This window comes from Hylobates moloch, unplaced genomic scaffold (assembly GCF_009828535.3).
Source record: "Hylobates moloch isolate HMO894 unplaced genomic scaffold, HMol_V3 SCAFFOLD_19, whole genome shotgun sequence".
Classification (NCBI taxonomy): Eukaryota; Metazoa; Chordata; class Mammalia; order Primates; family Hylobatidae; genus Hylobates; species Hylobates moloch.
The window spans coordinates 26,613,968-26,630,152 of record NW_026652294.1 but is presented as its reverse complement, the minus strand read 5'-3'; the positions used below and the strand labels follow the sequence as shown (position 1 = coordinate 26,630,152).

The window sequence follows — 16,185 nt, the reverse complement described above, 5'->3', positions numbered from 1 at the left end:
CTACTAAAAATACAAAAATTAGCTAGGCATGGTGGGGGGTGCCTATAATCCACACTACAAGGGAGGCTGAGGCAGAGAGAATCGTTTGAACCCCCGGGAGGCAGAGACTGTAGTGAGCTGAGATCATACCACTGCACTCCAGCCTGGGCGACAGAGCAAGATCCCATCTCAAAAAAAAAGAAGAAGAAGAAGAAGCAAATTTCCAGGAAGAAGCAGGCTATGGAGATCAGGGCAAGCAAAGGACAGAATTAGGTTAGTGCATCAACTGGGTCCAACCAGGAAGACACATGTGTTTATCTCCTGCAGCACCAAAAACCACCCAGAAGACAGCTCAGTGGACCCTAGCAGTGGATTCTACATGTCTGCAGAAAATGAGCAGAAAACAAGCCGGAGTTACAGCATCTGCAGAGAGACTACATCCAGGAGGTCTGATGACTCAAAGTAATCACTGCAGTCTGACTTCTACCACTGACACCCTTCCCATACATAATTTAAATGCGTAATTATAATACCATTGCTTAGTTAATGGACACCAATTCGTGCAGGAGCTGCCACAAACAGTAATAAACCAGCTGTGTTAGAAATGGATCACTTATCAGTGCGTGCCCAAGCCTCCTAATGCCTCATGATGTTTAATAATTAAATCGTGACACCTTGAACTTGCAGCTGACACCATGAATCACAGTGGAATTCTCCAAATGGAATGCAGCCACACCTCAGCTTCTGTGCTGCGTGCTGCCACTGAGGACGTTCGATACCATTGAAGCTGTCAGATAGAGGTGGGTTATTTCCCTGTGCCCTGCACCTCCCTTCTGGCAAGTCCCCGGGAAGCAGTGGCCACAGATGGTCTGGCGCTCTCTTAAAGACTGAGATCAGGCCGGGTGCAGTGGCTCAGGCCTGTAATCCCAGCACTTTGGGAGGCCAAGGCGGGCAGATCACCTGAGGTTGGGAGTCCAAGACCAGCCTGGCCAACAGGACGAAACCCCGTCTCTACTAAAAAATGCAAAAAATATTAGCTGGGTGTGGTGGTACGCACTTGTAATCCCAGCTACTCGCGAGGCTGAGGCACAAGAAGCGCTTGCACCCAGGAGGCAGAGGTTATATGGAGTCTCACTCTGTCACCCAGGCTGGAGTGCAGTGTCTCAATCTCGGCTCACTGCAACCTCATTTCAGGAGATGAGACCGGCATCCTTGTGGGAGAAGATGGCACTGGGCTGGGCATGGCAGAGGGGCTGAGGAGGAAGCGTGTGTGTGTGGTGTGTGTGTGTGTGTGCGGTGTGTGTGTGTGCGCACATGCACACATGTGAGCATGTGTGAGAGAATGTGTGTGTGTTGGAGAGGATTACCGAAGCCTTCCTGGCACACAGTAGGTCTTTTTTCCCACAAAGAGTAACGTGATTATTGGGAGTAATGGTGACTGTCACCGTGCTTCTCACAGGCCGTATTTCAAAAGGTCTACAGTGGCTCCGTTTCTTCTCTGAGGCTTCAAAACTCTGTCAAGAGTGAGTTCCCGTCTCATTCTATGTCCAGGATGAAGACGGATGGCCTCTTGGAACCCACCTCTTTGGCATGAATGATGTGGGGAAACGTGAATGGAAATGGGGAACTGTTGCTGGCACCCAGAAGTCATCCGGTCCGGATGAAGCCAAGTCACACGGAAGCGCCTCCAATTATTCTTTATAAATTCCTCTGAGGTTTCACTGCTTGTCCACACAAGATTTTAATAAAATGTGGCATCTAACTGAATGAAGACTATCCCTTTGGGTGTGTGTGTCATGACAGTACTATTTATGGAGGACCTCCTGTGTAGCAGTTCTTGCACTGTTTTATGTAATCATCCCCTTTCATCCTAACAATCACTCCTGCGAAGTATGTGTCCTTATTTTCATTTCATTGTAGAGAAAACCAAGGCTCTGAGACATTAAGCAATGTGCCCAAGGCCACACAGCTAGTAAGTGGCTGGATTTGAACACAAGCCTACAAGAAACTATAAGTTTCTTATTTGTATTTATTATCTCATCATATTGTCATTTCTTCAAAATGCAACTCAATCTCATAAAATGTCAGTGGCAGAATCTAGGTGGAAGGTGCCCTGGTAATTCACCATGAAATTCTTTCAACTCGGCTGTATATTTGAAAATTTTCATATTACAATTTTAGGAAAAAACCTTGATTTCCAGGTGTTTTTTCACCTGGACAAACTTCAGAACTTTGGAAAGGCTGGCTTACCTCCTCGAATTCTAGTTAGCTGGGTTGGCTGGGTTGGCTGGATGGGCCCTGGCACCCTCCACTCAATGCCCACCTGCATGTTAAAACGGGTCCTGCTAGGACCCTGGGCGGCCCAGGCACTTCTGACACATGCCACAGACTTCCTCTGTACAGTAGAATAGATGTCCTTTAGGAATAAAAAAAAAACAGGCAGCTTTCTGGTCAAATACCACCACTCTATGAGACCTTCTGGAACCTTCCCTCCAAGTTTCTTCTACCAGATCAACAAGAAGGATTCAACTTGGTGCTTCTGTGTGTTTTGCTTTCTCGTGCTGCTTATAAACTGCTTTGCCTTTAGTAATTCCCCTGTTATCTTGTTCTAAGGCTACAATTAAGAAGGAATCACTGTTGTGGAGGAACTCAGAGGCACCTCCCGCTCCCTTTAGCTGGTCCCTTAATGCCGCTGATGCTAGGCTCTGGCAGTAATTACTTTGCAAGTATAATGAGATACTTATGGGTCCATCAGGTGCCCAACCCACAGCATGATATGAAATATGAAGAGTTAGGCTAGTGGGTAATTTACACAACCGTCTACCAAGTCTCTCCAGGATGATTAAGAAAAGGAAATGCCGGACTGAAAAGATGCCAAGCTTCCAGAGCACATTCATGTGGCTCGATTGACAGAGACAACCATTACTGTCATCACCGTCATCGCTGCTTTTAACGGTTAAGTGACAATAAGCCGTCACACACGAATGCAGCACTTTGCAATGCACGAAGCCCTCTTGCACTCATGTTCTCCAGCGCTCCTCACTGCCATCTGGGAATCTCCACTTTGCAGATGTGGAAACTGAAGCTCTGGCGAGGGCAGTGACTCGCCCTGCTAGCCCTGCCGTGGGAGATCTGCCTTTGCCTCCCTGATTCTGAATCAGATAGGGTCAGGACTTCCTCTCTTCCCCTGGGCTCCTCAACCTGGCGCCCTCACCGCCCACTTGCGGGCCCCTCCTGCCCTCTTCTGCTCCAGACGGACACGCCCTCTGAGGCAGGACTCTGATTGGACAGCTTGGATCATGTGCTCATTCAAAAGCCAGTTAGCAGCAGGAGGGGCTTGGCTCTGCATTCACCCTCCCATGGCAGCTGCCCTAACTTTTTTTTTTTTTTTTTTTTTTGAGACAGAGTCTCATTCCTGTGCCCAGGCTGGAGTGGATCTCAGCTCAATGCAACCTCCACCTCCTGGGTTCATGTGATTCTCCTGCCTCAGCCTCTTGAATAGCTGGGACTACAGGCGCCCGCCACCATGTCCAGCTGATTTTTGTATTTTTAATAGAAACGGGGTTTCACCATGTTGGCCAGGCTGATCTGGAACTCCTGACCCCAAGTGATCTACCCGCCTTGGCCTGCCAAAGTGCCGGGATTACAGATGTGAGGCACCGCGCCTGGCCTGCCCTAACTCCTGTTAGGAGTATGGGAAACTCTTTTCCCAAAGCAGCCTGCACCTCGGTCTTCCCACCCCACCCTACTGAAGAAGGCTCCCAGAAACCAACTTTGCTGAGCCCAGAACGGCCTGGCTCTGGCAGATTTGCCCCCAAGGCTGCAAGTGGGCGGCAGCACTCCCCCACATGTCCCTGTTTCCTGCCCCTCGCCCTGAGGCTTCCTTCCATTCCTGCAGCCAGCTCCCAGCCCTGCTTCCCTGCCAGGACCCCAATTCCCCAACTCCCTGGCATGAAGAGCTGCGTGGATGTTCCCTGCACTTGTCCCCTGATGTGGCTCCTTGGACCGTCCAGCCCCACACCCGGCCTCTTATTTCCTACCAGCTGCAGCAGCCAAGGCTCTAGCAGGCCTTGTACGTGGGTGGCCCAGGCTTGGCTTTGATGGACCAGTGACCCAAATAAGTGACCTTGGAAAGGTCTTCCCAAAAGTGGCGGAGACCATGTTCTTGAGAGTTGGAGTGGTGTTGGCTTGAGTGTGGGGCTGAGATCTCACCCAGTGCTAGGGTCCAGCTGCGAAACGAGGCATAGGATGAGAGAGGTTCTGAGCCACAGACGGGGTCTATACCTAAGAGGATGGGATCAACCTAGGGAAGGATTTGGAGAAGAGGCGTGTGTGGAAACAGAGCCTGGATGCTGAGTCCCCGGAGGCTGGAGTGAGCTCTGGGGCACAGGGAGCCCCTGGCCCCGCCACTGATGCCAATTGGGGTGTCAGTCCCCCAACAAATTCAGTCTGTCCATATCTATTGCTGACACAGGGTTTAGAGAGGGCTAAATTCAGATAAATGGAATTTGAATTCCCTCTTTGTCTCTCGAACGTGTGAATTTTGGCAGCCGAGTTCCTCTCTCTGAGCCCAGTTTGTCCACCTTAAGATTGTGTGTGATCATACTCACCTCACTGGGCCATCAGGAGGAATGAGCGAAGCACCTCATGTCAAAATGCCTGGCCCAGGCCTGTGTCTGGCAGGGACTCATGGCTGCGGAAGGGTCATTACTTCCCCCCAGGGATTTCTAGAGAGGATCAGGATGCCACCAGGGATGCTATTGGAAGCAAGTCACACAGAAGCCAGAGCCCTGGGCTTGCCTAGCAGCACCGGACATGGGGCAGGGAACGAACCCGAGCCACACTACTCAGAGGGTGGGCATGGCACTGAAAACGATGTGTGTAGGAAGCTTTTCCAATATGCAAGCTGGGCCCCGCCCCAGAACCTTGAGGGGCAGGAGGAGCATTGAGACAACCTTGGGCGGGGTGAGGCAGGGGGGCGGCGGGGGGAGACTTCCAGTCCCTTAGCTGGCGGAAGACTCCTGAGCTGGCAGAGAGCCCTCTTCTTGAAAGACTCTGATGCACAGGCCATCAGGAGGATCACAAAGTTGTTTATTTTCCCACCTATAAGAAAAGATGGATGATGCAGAGTGCCGAGAAATCCCAGCCATTCCCCTGGTGAACATACTGGAGCCCCATGCGAGCCTAACCGACTGTGTCTTTACCAAGGGATTTTCCTCTATTTCAATTTCCCTTCCAAGTGCTCCCCGAGGCATTTTCATGCTGCTTCTGGGGATAATTTATCGTCCACTTCTGTGCTATTCTACAGCAGCCATGTCCTTAGAACATAGAAAATCTGATTGGCCAAAAAAAAAAAAAAAATACCAAAATGTCAAATTTCATACAATCAGGGCAAGAACTGGTCTTCTTTTGGCATTTGGACTGGCTGCCCCCTAAAAAATGTCTTTCTTTCCTTGGCCCTTAGCAAGGCCCAGCCCAGAGGCAGAGACAGGGGGTGACACTTAGCCTTTGCATTAAAAAATGAGCAAGGTCTTCAACCAAACAGTTGAGCAATTGGACTCATTTTTTAAACACCAAAAATACATCAGATGGACTTATTCATCTGGCTCAGCTTAATACATGTTGGCCTAATGCTACAAACAAATACCTAACATTAAAAAAGTCTGAGGGTACAAACAAGTACAGGCCACAGTCACTGGCAGCAATGATTTGGCCTGGAGGTGCACTCGTGGCTGTGCTGCAGACCAGCCCTCAGAACCAGTACTCAGAGACGAAGATGTGGACGTTGACAACATTTCGGTGGGAAACCACGCCCCCGACCACGTAGTTCATCTCCAGCTTCAGGACGGCATGAAATGGGCCCACGATGGGCCGCACCTGGCGCACGACACCTGCGGAGAGAGCAGAAGGTGTGCTGGAAGTTAGAAGGGACTGCAGCAACGTAGAGATCTGGGAAATGGTTTCCCTCAAGGAGTTTCAGAGCTAGAAGGAGGCATAGACCTCATGGAGTCCCATCCTACGCCAGGTGCTCGAGTCCCCTGAATAACACTGGCTTCCAAGTGGTCACCTCAGCCTCTGCTCCTGCCTCCAGGGACTGGTGAAAGTGAACTCACTACTTGCTGAGACAGCCTTTCCATCAAGCACTGCCCAACCTGGAGGAAAGCTGTGGGTGTGGGCTTCGAAACTGAATGGCTCTGGGATCAATGCCAGCTTCTGAGCCCAGGTTTTCTGCTCTACCACCATTTACCTGACAGGTGCTTTTTTTGTTTGTTTTTTGTTTTTGCGACGGAGTTTCACTCTTGTTGCCCAGGCTGGAGTGCAATGGCATGATCTCGGCTCACCACAACCTCCACCTCCCGGGTTCAAGCCATTCTCCTGCCTCAGCCTCCTGAGTAGCTGGGATTACAGGCATGTACCACCATGCCTGGCTAATTTTGTATTTTTAGTAGAGACGGGGTTTCTCCATGTTGGTCAGGCTAGTCTCAAACTCCTGACCTCAGGTGATCCACCCGCTTCAGCCTCCCAAAGTGCTGGGATTGCAGGCATGAGCCACCGTGCCTGGCCTACCTGACAGGTTTTAAGGGAGCCTAGAAAAGGGCCTGGCATGGAGTGGGTACCTCATAGACATCTTTCTCCCTCCTTCCAAGCCCCTGTGCCCAGTTCTGACCCCTGAGAAGAAATGAAGCAGGCGTATCCTCTCCCCCAGGACATCTGAGGATTGCAGTGGGCCCTGGATCCTTCTGCAAGCAGAGCACCCCCATTTCCCCATGGGGCATGCCTCTGGACCCCTTGTTGTGCATGCCTCCATGGAGGGTGACACCTGAGCTCATAGTTCAGTGTTTGTGATAACAGGGAAGCAAGAGGTGGCTGGAGTGACAGAGGATGAGAGCAGCAGTGGCGTCCCCAGGGCAGTCAAAAGGAGGATGGGTGGTGGAGGGAGACTGGTGTCAGTTCTGGGGAAACAGCTGGGGGTCGCAGGGAACTCTGCCTGTACCAGGGTAGGGACCAGGCAAAGACCGTGGCCAGAGGACAGGGCACAGACAAAGCTCAGCCACGGCAGGGTGGAAGAGGAGCAACCCCAGGCATTCTGCAGATTCCAGGGGATCAGGGTTGGGGGGTAAGAGAGTGGGTGTCACAACTGCTCCCCAGCCTGGGCCTGCCATCTCCATGGCCCCCGACCAGGCCCGGCTGGCACTGCCTTCCCTCTGCAGGGTACCCAAAGGCTCACAGAGACTCTCCCATACTCTGTACGGGGTGAGAGTATGGCACAGTCCTCGCTGCACTGTGGAGAAGCTGAGGCCCTTTCGAGGCCTAGGTTCCCCAGCAACAAACAGTGCCATGCCCCTGTGCTCCTGCACTGCACAATCCAGATGCCCAGCATCCGCCAAGGCATCAGCTCCAGCTGTGCAGGGCAGCCTTCCCGCCAGAGCAGAGTGCTCAGCAGATCCCCTTCACATGCACACATGTGCTCAACAGGCGCTGGGACGGTTCCCAGGGTTCCAGACATCACGAACAGATGCTGGTTTCAAAGCTGGGGGAGATCTAGGATGAAAGGTATGCGCCATGCTCTGATGAAGGGTGTGCATTGTCCAGCGGGGGTGAGAATGGAGGTGGGGAGGGCTGGGGAGTCAGGACAGGTTTCTTGGACTCCTCCAAGGGGTGCAGGGGTTCCTCTGCACCCCTCGTGCAGAGGAAGCTGCACAAGCCAAGGCTGCAGGCTGCTCCCCAGTGTCTGTGGCCGAACAGGCACAGACCTATGGGTGCTGACATTTATGAATGAACTGGCAAGGTCCACATGTTCTGACAGTAGGATTTGTCTAAAATGGTGCTGAGGGTGGGCTAATTGGCTTTTGAATGAGCACATGATCCAAGATGTCCAACAGGTGGCTGTCTGGTCGTACCATTGGCCAATTTCTATGGCCAATTTCGGGCACCACGTGGCATCACTGAAAGTGGACTTGTGGAGAGATGTGTACAAGCAGCTCTCAGAGCTGGTGTGAGAGGTGTGAACCGGTGTGAGCTGGCTCTGAGACACCTGCTTCTGCAGCTTCACAACCACTCGTTGAGAAATAGCTACCGACTGTTTGCCACAAACGGCTGATTCCAGGCTGGATTCTGTGAACAGTTCCTCTGCAGGCTTAGGAAACATGCACGGGGACAGCCTATCTCCAGCTCTTGGTGCCCAGGACACAGCAAAGGCTCAGGGGAGAACTGAGGGGTCAGGAAGGCCTTCGGTACGAGTGGCTGGTTCCTGGTCAGGAACATCAAGTTCATGCTCAGAACGAGAATCTGGGCACAACGTCCCCCCTTTCACTCTCTGGGTTTATGTTTCAAAAGTGAAAGGCCCAGCAGCTGGGGTGGAATTTCAGGCTGTTGCCTAAGCAAACATGGGCTTCAGCTCTGATGGAGAGATAAGCGCAGGCTTCTGCAGGCTGTCAGCACCCTTGCTCTGCCTGCTACCCGGTGATGACATTCAAGCTTTGTCCTGCTTGAAAGCCCATGAACATCTTCAGCTCCCGGCAAAAGACGTGGGCTTATCACCACCCTGGGCTTGCCAGCAGGCCCTGGTGACCGGGTCACTCCTGCCCGCCCCTCCCTGGGCGCGGTCTGCCCACCAGGGTCAGTGTGGGCTCACAGGGCTGAACCCAAACACACCCCCATGGGCCCCCTGTATGTCATATTTTTCTCTCCCCAGGCCTGAGGCCAACAATGGTGCCCCCGCTGGCCACAGTGACCTGCCAACTTTACTGGTACTAGGCGCAGAGATGCTTCTTACCACCCTTCCTGGCATTCAGAGGTTTGGGGCTTGAAGGAGAAGGAGGAGAGGCTGGGTGAGCCTGTGAATCACTGTAGGGAGGAATGGCAGGCACCTCCACAAGCTACAGTCAGATACGTCTTTGTTTCAGCTGGGTGTGGTGGCTCACGCTTGTAATCCCAGCACTTTGGGAGGCTTAGGCGGGCGGGTCACGAGCCCATGAGTTCAAGACCAGCCTGGGCAATGTGGCAAAACCCCGTGTCTACAAAAAATACAAAAATTATCCAGGCATGATGGCGTGTGCTTGTAGTCCCAGCTACTCAGGAGGTTGAGGTGGCAGGACTGTTTGAGCTCGGGAAGGTCAAGGTTGCAATGAGCCAAGATCGTGCCACTGCATTCTAGCCTGGGTGACAGAGCAATATCCTGTCTCAAAAAAAGAAAGATCTATTTCTGTTATTATTATATTTCTGTATATTATATAGTTTCATATATGATATATAACTATTATACATATAAAATATATATTATAAAACAATATATTATTTAAAATATATCTTATAAAGTATGTCAAATTTATATAAGTGTATTTTAAAGTTTAGATAAAGTGTACTTTATAAATTTACATATTAATTTATATATTTATATATAATTAAATTTACATATTAATTTATATATTTATATATAATTAAATTTACATATAAATACACTTATGTGTAAATATAATTATATATATCTATATTCATATAAAATATGTTTACATTTACTCTAAAATTTATATATAAAATATAAGCATGATAAAATACATAATAATCATATTATTATGTTGATATATGTATATATTTATCTGAAATGTCTATATTTAAATACACACTCCTGGCTGCATGTGGGACTATTAATATTATCAACAGAGGGTCTGCACATGCTACGTGTACCTGGCACTGGCTAAATAAGAATGTAGAGAAACCGAAGGTCTCTCCTCGGGGGTCAGTCTGGGGACAGAGAAAGACAGAAGAAAGTGCTCATGCAGTGAGCTCCATGTGGGACAGGGACCCACCACAGATGTTCTAAGTAGGCCCTTTGAGACCTGCAGGATACGAACTGACGTGGCTCCGTGGTAGGACCCCAGATGGGTTATTTGACCTTCCTGAGTCTCAATTTCCTCTTCTATGAACAGGGATTAAAAACAGCAATCTTTGGCTGGGCGTAGTGGCTCATGCCTGTAATCCCGGCACTTTGGGAGGCCGAGGCGGGCAGATCACAAGGTCAGGAGATCAAGACCATCCTGGCTAACACGGTGAAACCCCGTCTCTACTAAAAATACAAAAAATTAGCTGGGCATGGTGGGACACACCTGCAGTCCCAGCTACTCGGGAGGCTGAGGCAGGAGAATCACTTGAATCCAGGAGGAGGCTGCAGTGAGCCGAGATCGCACCATTGCACTCCAGCCTGGGCGACAGAGCAAGACTCCGTCTCAAAAAACAAAAACAAAAACAAAACAAAACAAAACAAAAAACCCAGCAACCTTCAAAATCACAAACAAATCAAACTCGATGTCATCCTTTTTCTCTCCACTGAGAAATGACCACTGGCTATCAAAAAGAATTCCAATATTTAAAGTGATCTGACTCCCAGTCAAAGCGTGGCTGAATGCTTAGAAACGTACAGCAGGTGTTAAGTATTTCTCTTGGACTGATTTATGAGAGAGGAAAGCCCTGAACATATAGAAAATGATTGCCTCTAAATACCTCGCACCAGAGGACTTCACGAGGTTAGGTCTCTACAATGGCTGAAGACCGGAGCTCCAAGCTGATTGTAAACAGCTGCGTGGTGAGACGAGCAACTCGAAAGGAAGTAAAAGACGGCACTAGGGAAAAGGGTGCTGTGAAGGGGAAGGGAGGCGCTAGGCTGAGTCACTGATGGTCAGAATCGGGGCCTGGATTTTCTCAGGTTCTTTGCATTTAACAAGAAAAGTTATTAAAGTAGAATAAGTAGGGATGCTGCGAGGGTGGAACAACAGACTGTATGGCTGCACACAGCAGGCGCTCAAGGAACGTGCACCCCTTCCTGCCCTTCCCAAATCCGCTTCTCTATCCCTCCCCTCTGACCTGAAGTCCACATTGCATCTCCCAATCTGTGCACAACCCCACTCAACCCAGGACCCCCTTTCCCAGGCCATGCCCTGTCAGCGGACCTGCCCACACTCCTCCAGCCTAGCCACATTTTCCTGGGCTCTGGTTTGGGAAACAGGTTTCCTCCATCTCCAGGCTAGTTCAAGCATGACTTCCACCTCCTTGCTCTCACCTCGACTGAACCCGGGTCAGTGGCCAGGGAGGACTTCATGAAAGAGGACCTAAACAGTTCAGCTGGTCCTCAGTGCCTGGCACATAATAGATGCCAAATAAATGCCTGCAGAATCAAGATTATGATACCACTTTTCTTCATAGCTTCCTAACCACCCATGAACCCATCCATCCACTCACCAATTCATCTATCCATCCATCCACCCACCCACTCACCAATCCATCCACTCACCCATCAACCCAACCATCCACTCATCCATCCATCCATCCATCCATCCATCCATCCATCCATCCATCTACCCACCAATCCATCCACTCACCTACCCATGGATCCAACCATCCATCCATTCACCCACCCATCAACCCATCTGTCCATCCACCCACTCACCCACCCATGAATCCATCCACCCATCCATTAGAGGCTACTCTGCACAAAGGAGCTTTAAACAGGAAGCTTTAAATCGGGTTTTGAGGAATAAATAGGAGCCAAGGAAGCAGGAAGGACAAGTGCAAAGCCCAAAAATATGAAGGTTCAGGCCGGTTCTGGGAACAGTGTCAATCTTGGGGAGAGGCAGGCAGATGAGGCTGAGCCATGTGCTTCATCTGGTGGGGACTGCCCCCGGACCTCACTTTGCCAGTCTCAGAGAACCAAGAAGCTGGGTCATCTCCTGGCTGTCTCCCCATCACCAATTCTACACCACTGTTCTTTCAGAACGACCACCAACTTCCCTATCACAGGGAGGCAAGGGAAGGAGGAAGAAGTAGCAAGGAACACTCACTGCCCACATGCAGCATCACAAATGTGAGAGAGCTGCCACCAGGGGCCCAGTTCCATCCGTCCATTTGATCCTACAGATTCTGATTTGCCACGTCTCATGTGCCAGACACTGGGACCAGCTGGACTGCTTCATAGAAGTCTTCATAGAAGTCTTCCCTGGACCCTCTGTGTCACCTGGCACCTGGTCTCTTTCCACTGCAACACTGCACCTGCTTATTGCAGGGGACGCTCACAGTCGGCCTCCCTGTTCAGGGACAGCGTCAGCTCATTTCTGCCCCATCGTCCCCAACCCAGGCCCTGGCAGGCCCATGGAAGGCCTTCTGCCATGATCACGTCGTAAGATGAAGGCAGAAGAAGAAGAAAAGAGAGTGAAGGAAGGAGAGAAGTAAGAAGGAAAATCAGTCCCTGAAGCCTCACAATCTAGGAACGAAGACAACACTTTATCCCGAAGGAAAGGGGAGCCACTGAAGGCTCCGGGCGAGAGCAGTTTCATTTGGAGGGACCACCCCAGCAGTAAATGGCAGGACAAAGAGGTGCGTTTCCATCACGCCTGGCTTGTCTGTCTTACCTGCCGGGGTGTTTGCCTCCCACCTTTCCGAAGCCCCAGAAAGAAAAAAAGTCCACAGTGCTGAGTTCAATTGTGTTAATCTTCCAAATCCTCATCCCTGGCATTTCTGCTTCAGGTCTTAGACGCTGCTGGTATCCCTTGGCGTATCTGTGCCTCTTAAAGATATAATTAAGCACTTTTTTTCTCCCTGTTGAAAAATGTAGGTCCCCTCGGGCGCTTCACTTTCATGTCTTGGCTCTGCTTTCTAAGTTGCAGCTGATGTGCTGGGGATCCAGGATCCTGAACACGAAGTGCTCGGGTCCAGTGGGGAGAACCTACGCTGCCTCTTGGGCTCTGTGGTCCACATTATCGGCCCCATCTCGAAGCCATCTTTCAGCTCCTGCTATTTGACATTGTACTTGATTGTCTCTCCATTGTTTGAAATGATGAAAGTCAGTGGCAGGAGGTTGGGGGGTCTCTCTGCCTGAGTCTCATGTCTCTGAGTCTAGACACTGGTTTATAAAGAGACCTAGAGTTACAGCCTCGAGTTCCTAGGTGGCTCTGCATCGACCAGCTGTGTGACCTTGGGCACGTCATCTTCCCTTCTAAAGTGCAGCCTCCAACGTTGAGGCTTGTAATTCTAGCTGACAAAGTGTAATGGAGTGTACAGGGCTGTCAAAGAGCATTTTAGCAAAGAAGATGATGAATCAAGAGACTGCACGATATATCATACCAGTGGAAATTAACTGTGGCCACCACGTGGGGTCAGCCATGAGCAGAAAGGAAGGGAAGTGTAGGGCTGTGTGGACAAGGTGCTGGAACAGAGAGGCCGGGAGCTCAGAGGAGACCCAAGCAGGCTTGCCCATCACAAGCACCGCAGGCAACTGGGAAGAAGCAATCATCGGGCCTCAGTAAATTCACCCCAAGAGGCTCCACAGTTCCTGCAGGTGAGGACGAGCAGCACAGACCAGTGGCAAAGAGGAAACGTTGAGAACACGTGGGGCTGGGCGTGGTGACTCACACCTGTCATCCCAGCACTTAGGGAGACCAAGGTGGGTGGATCATCTGAGGTCAGGAGTTCGAGACCATCCTGGCCAACATGTTGAAACCCCGTCTCTACTAAAATTACAAAAATTAGCTGGGCGTGGTGGCGGGCGCCTATAATCCCAGCTACTTGGGAGGCTGAGGCAGGAGAATCACCTGAACACGGGAGGCAGAGGTTGCAGTGAGCCGAGATTGTGCCACTGCACTCCAGCCTGGGTGACTGAAAAAACAAAACAAAACAAAAAAGAAAAAACAAAAAAGCACATGGAAGTACTATCAGCAGTCACAAAGCCACCAGCTAGAGTGTGGATGGGCTGGAAAGAGGCCACACAGCAGGAGACACGGGTGGAGACAGAGAGACCCTATGTGCCCACAGCCGCATTCAGCCCCCATCGCAGTTAGGGATGAGACACGGTTGCCTCCTTTTCCTGGGGAGAAAAATGAGGCTCTACTAGTAGCACCTTCCAGATCACGGAGCTAACAGGGCCGCAGGTTTCCGTCCAGCTGGGACTGACCTCAGAGCCCAGATCTTCCCATCCCACTGCATCTCCTTCCTCCTGTCTGCAAAATGACGTGCAGGACACTTCCCGACTGTACTGCCCTCAGCTGAGTCATAAACATACGGCAAAAACAGCAGAAAGCAATTAGAGAGAATCGCATCAGGAGCTGGTGGTGCAGTCGAAGGGACTGAGCTCCCGAAACCTGGTCTTCTCTGCTTGCCTGAGAAACGCCGTAAAAGCCAGGAAGCAAGGGGGACAGGTGTCTGGGCTGCATATTTAAAATACCAAGTGTCAGTCAACATGTCTCAGCAAAACTCATCATCCATATTTCTTGATTGTTATAAATGTGCTCCTTCCGCAGGTCTCCCATGAGCTAAATCAGACAGTTTGGAGGGGACAGCTGCAGGTAGCTGAACGAAAGAGACAGCTCCCGGGGTGCACCTTTCCCCTTGGGGAAAAATATGAAGGGAAACGTCAGCTTTGGACTAAAGCCCTTCAGCCTTCACCTGTGACGTGGGAACTAACATTTCTGCAGTGCTTCGTCATCACAGCGCTCACTCACATCGACTGTCTCTCCTCTCATCGCAAACGCAGGCGGCGGGGGCTCACCGGAGAGGAAATTTGGCTCTGTGTGGTTACGTGAGTTGCTCACAATCACACGGCCAGCAAGCAGTAAACCAGAACTGGAACCCAGACCCTGGGCCACTGCCCCTTCCACCAAGCTCTGTGGCCTTGCCAAAGGAAGACAGGGTCTGGGAGAGTTCTGGAAGGATCTGCTGTGTGAGGCACCTCCTTTTAGAAGAAGTGAACATGCGACTGAGACTAGAGGGATAAGAAATCACGTCCCCTCCCTCTGTGTGTCTCCTGAGCCGACCTCAGCCTCCACCCACCTACATGCTGGGTGGGGTCCTCCTGGGCCCCAGACCCAAACTCGGAGTCCGCTCCAATCTCTCCAGACGCCCCTCCCAGATGGACAATTCAAATCCAAGCACGCCAAACACTGACCCACCCTCCTCCCCTAAACTCACTTCCCTTCCTCCCCTACCCCTCACTCTCCAGGCAGGTACCCCCAAGCCAGGAACTTGGAGTCACCCTCGACAGGCCCCTTACCCCCATCCCTCAGGTTAAACCATCACTGAGGCCAGTGGATTCTATTCTCAAAGGTCTCCAGACACTCCTCCCTTCTCTCCCCACAACCCCACCCAGCCTCAGTTCCGGCCTCATCGCATCGACCTGAACACGTGTACCACCTTCCTTTTCACCCCTCCCATGCCCCTTCCCACTGTGCTCAGAGCCGGGAGGTAAATCCAACCGTGGGGGCCACTGTGGCTCTGCAGGGGGCTCTTCCCACCCTACCCCCACCCGGGCTCACAGCAGGTGAGACGCATCTTGCTGAGGCCCATGGCCCCATCCACCCCAGCTCTCCGCACACTGCACCAGCCACACTGAAGCCCTTGCGATCCCCCAAGGTGAGGGGGCCATGAAGGGCAGGACGAGTTTAAGGCTTGCCAACTTGACTCAAAGACCTGGGCACACCAGAGGGGCCAAGTCCTGCCCTCTGGCTTCCAGGAGTGAAGGCTACTCTGCCTCCTTCTACAGATGCAATAAAGGTCTGGAGGGATGGAGGGGAAGAGAGGCTGGCCCGGCGGGCAGCCCTTGAGTGCAGAGAGGGGGTCCCGAGCCCCAGGCCTGCGGGTCAGAGCAGAGCCCTCTCTTCCCTATCTGACAAGCACGGAGCACTTGTTGTGGGTGGCTGCAGTGCCGGGTGCTGGGGTTACCAACATCGCCTGGCCCTGGTCTGGCTCTTTATGGGGCTCTCAGCCGCTGGGAGAGCAGGCACAGGGGATTGGGGCAGCAGAGGCTGATAAAGGTAAGCAAAGCTCCTTTGGGAGAGCTTCGGAGAAATACACACCCCAAAACAGGAACTGGTGTCATGGAAGCTTCCCCAAGGGGTTAACCTTGAACTGACTTTGAAGAATGAGGTGCCCAGCAAGAAAAAGGCGGTGGGAGGGTGCTCTGCAGGGAGGGTGCACTGCGGGGAGGGTGGAGAGACATAAGGCAGCTTGGTGCTCTCAGTTTTCCTGAGCAGATGAGAGTAAAGGAGGGAGGGTGAGGGAAGGGGCTGATGAGAGGGGCAGGCCAGTCATGCCCCTTCTCTCTCCTGGAGCCATGGGAGCCGCTGCTGGAGCTCAGCAGGAGGGGACAGGTGAGGTTGGTGGAGAACCATCACTTTCTTCTCCTTTTCTCCTGAGAAGCGCCATGAATGAGCCAATTCAGGGCAA

The 16,185-nt window shown here is 51.5% G+C and overlaps 1 protein-coding gene and 1 long non-coding RNA gene across 2 annotated transcripts in view; one reads left to right on the top strand and one right to left on the bottom strand.

The window, feature by feature from the left end:
* Positions 1 to 666: 666 nt before the first annotated feature.
* On the top strand, positions 667 to 1,765 carry LOC116459056 (uncharacterized). Its single transcript, XR_004245457.2, has 2 exons — positions 667 to 779; positions 1,439 to 1,765. It is a non-coding gene; the product is annotated as an uncharacterized LOC116459056 (long non-coding RNA).
* A 3,284-nt stretch (positions 1,766 to 5,049) lies between these two features.
* Positions 5,050 to 16,185, bottom strand: part of FBLN1 (fibulin 1) — a 95,523-nt gene continuing 84,387 nt past the window's right edge. Inside the window, exon 17 of the mRNA XM_032140129.2 lies at positions 5,050 to 5,870. Within this exon, the coding sequence (XP_031996020.1) occupies positions 5,731 to 5,870 (140 nt within the window). The 3' untranslated portion in view covers positions 5,050 to 5,730. The remainder of the gene's footprint in view (positions 5,871 to 16,185) is intronic.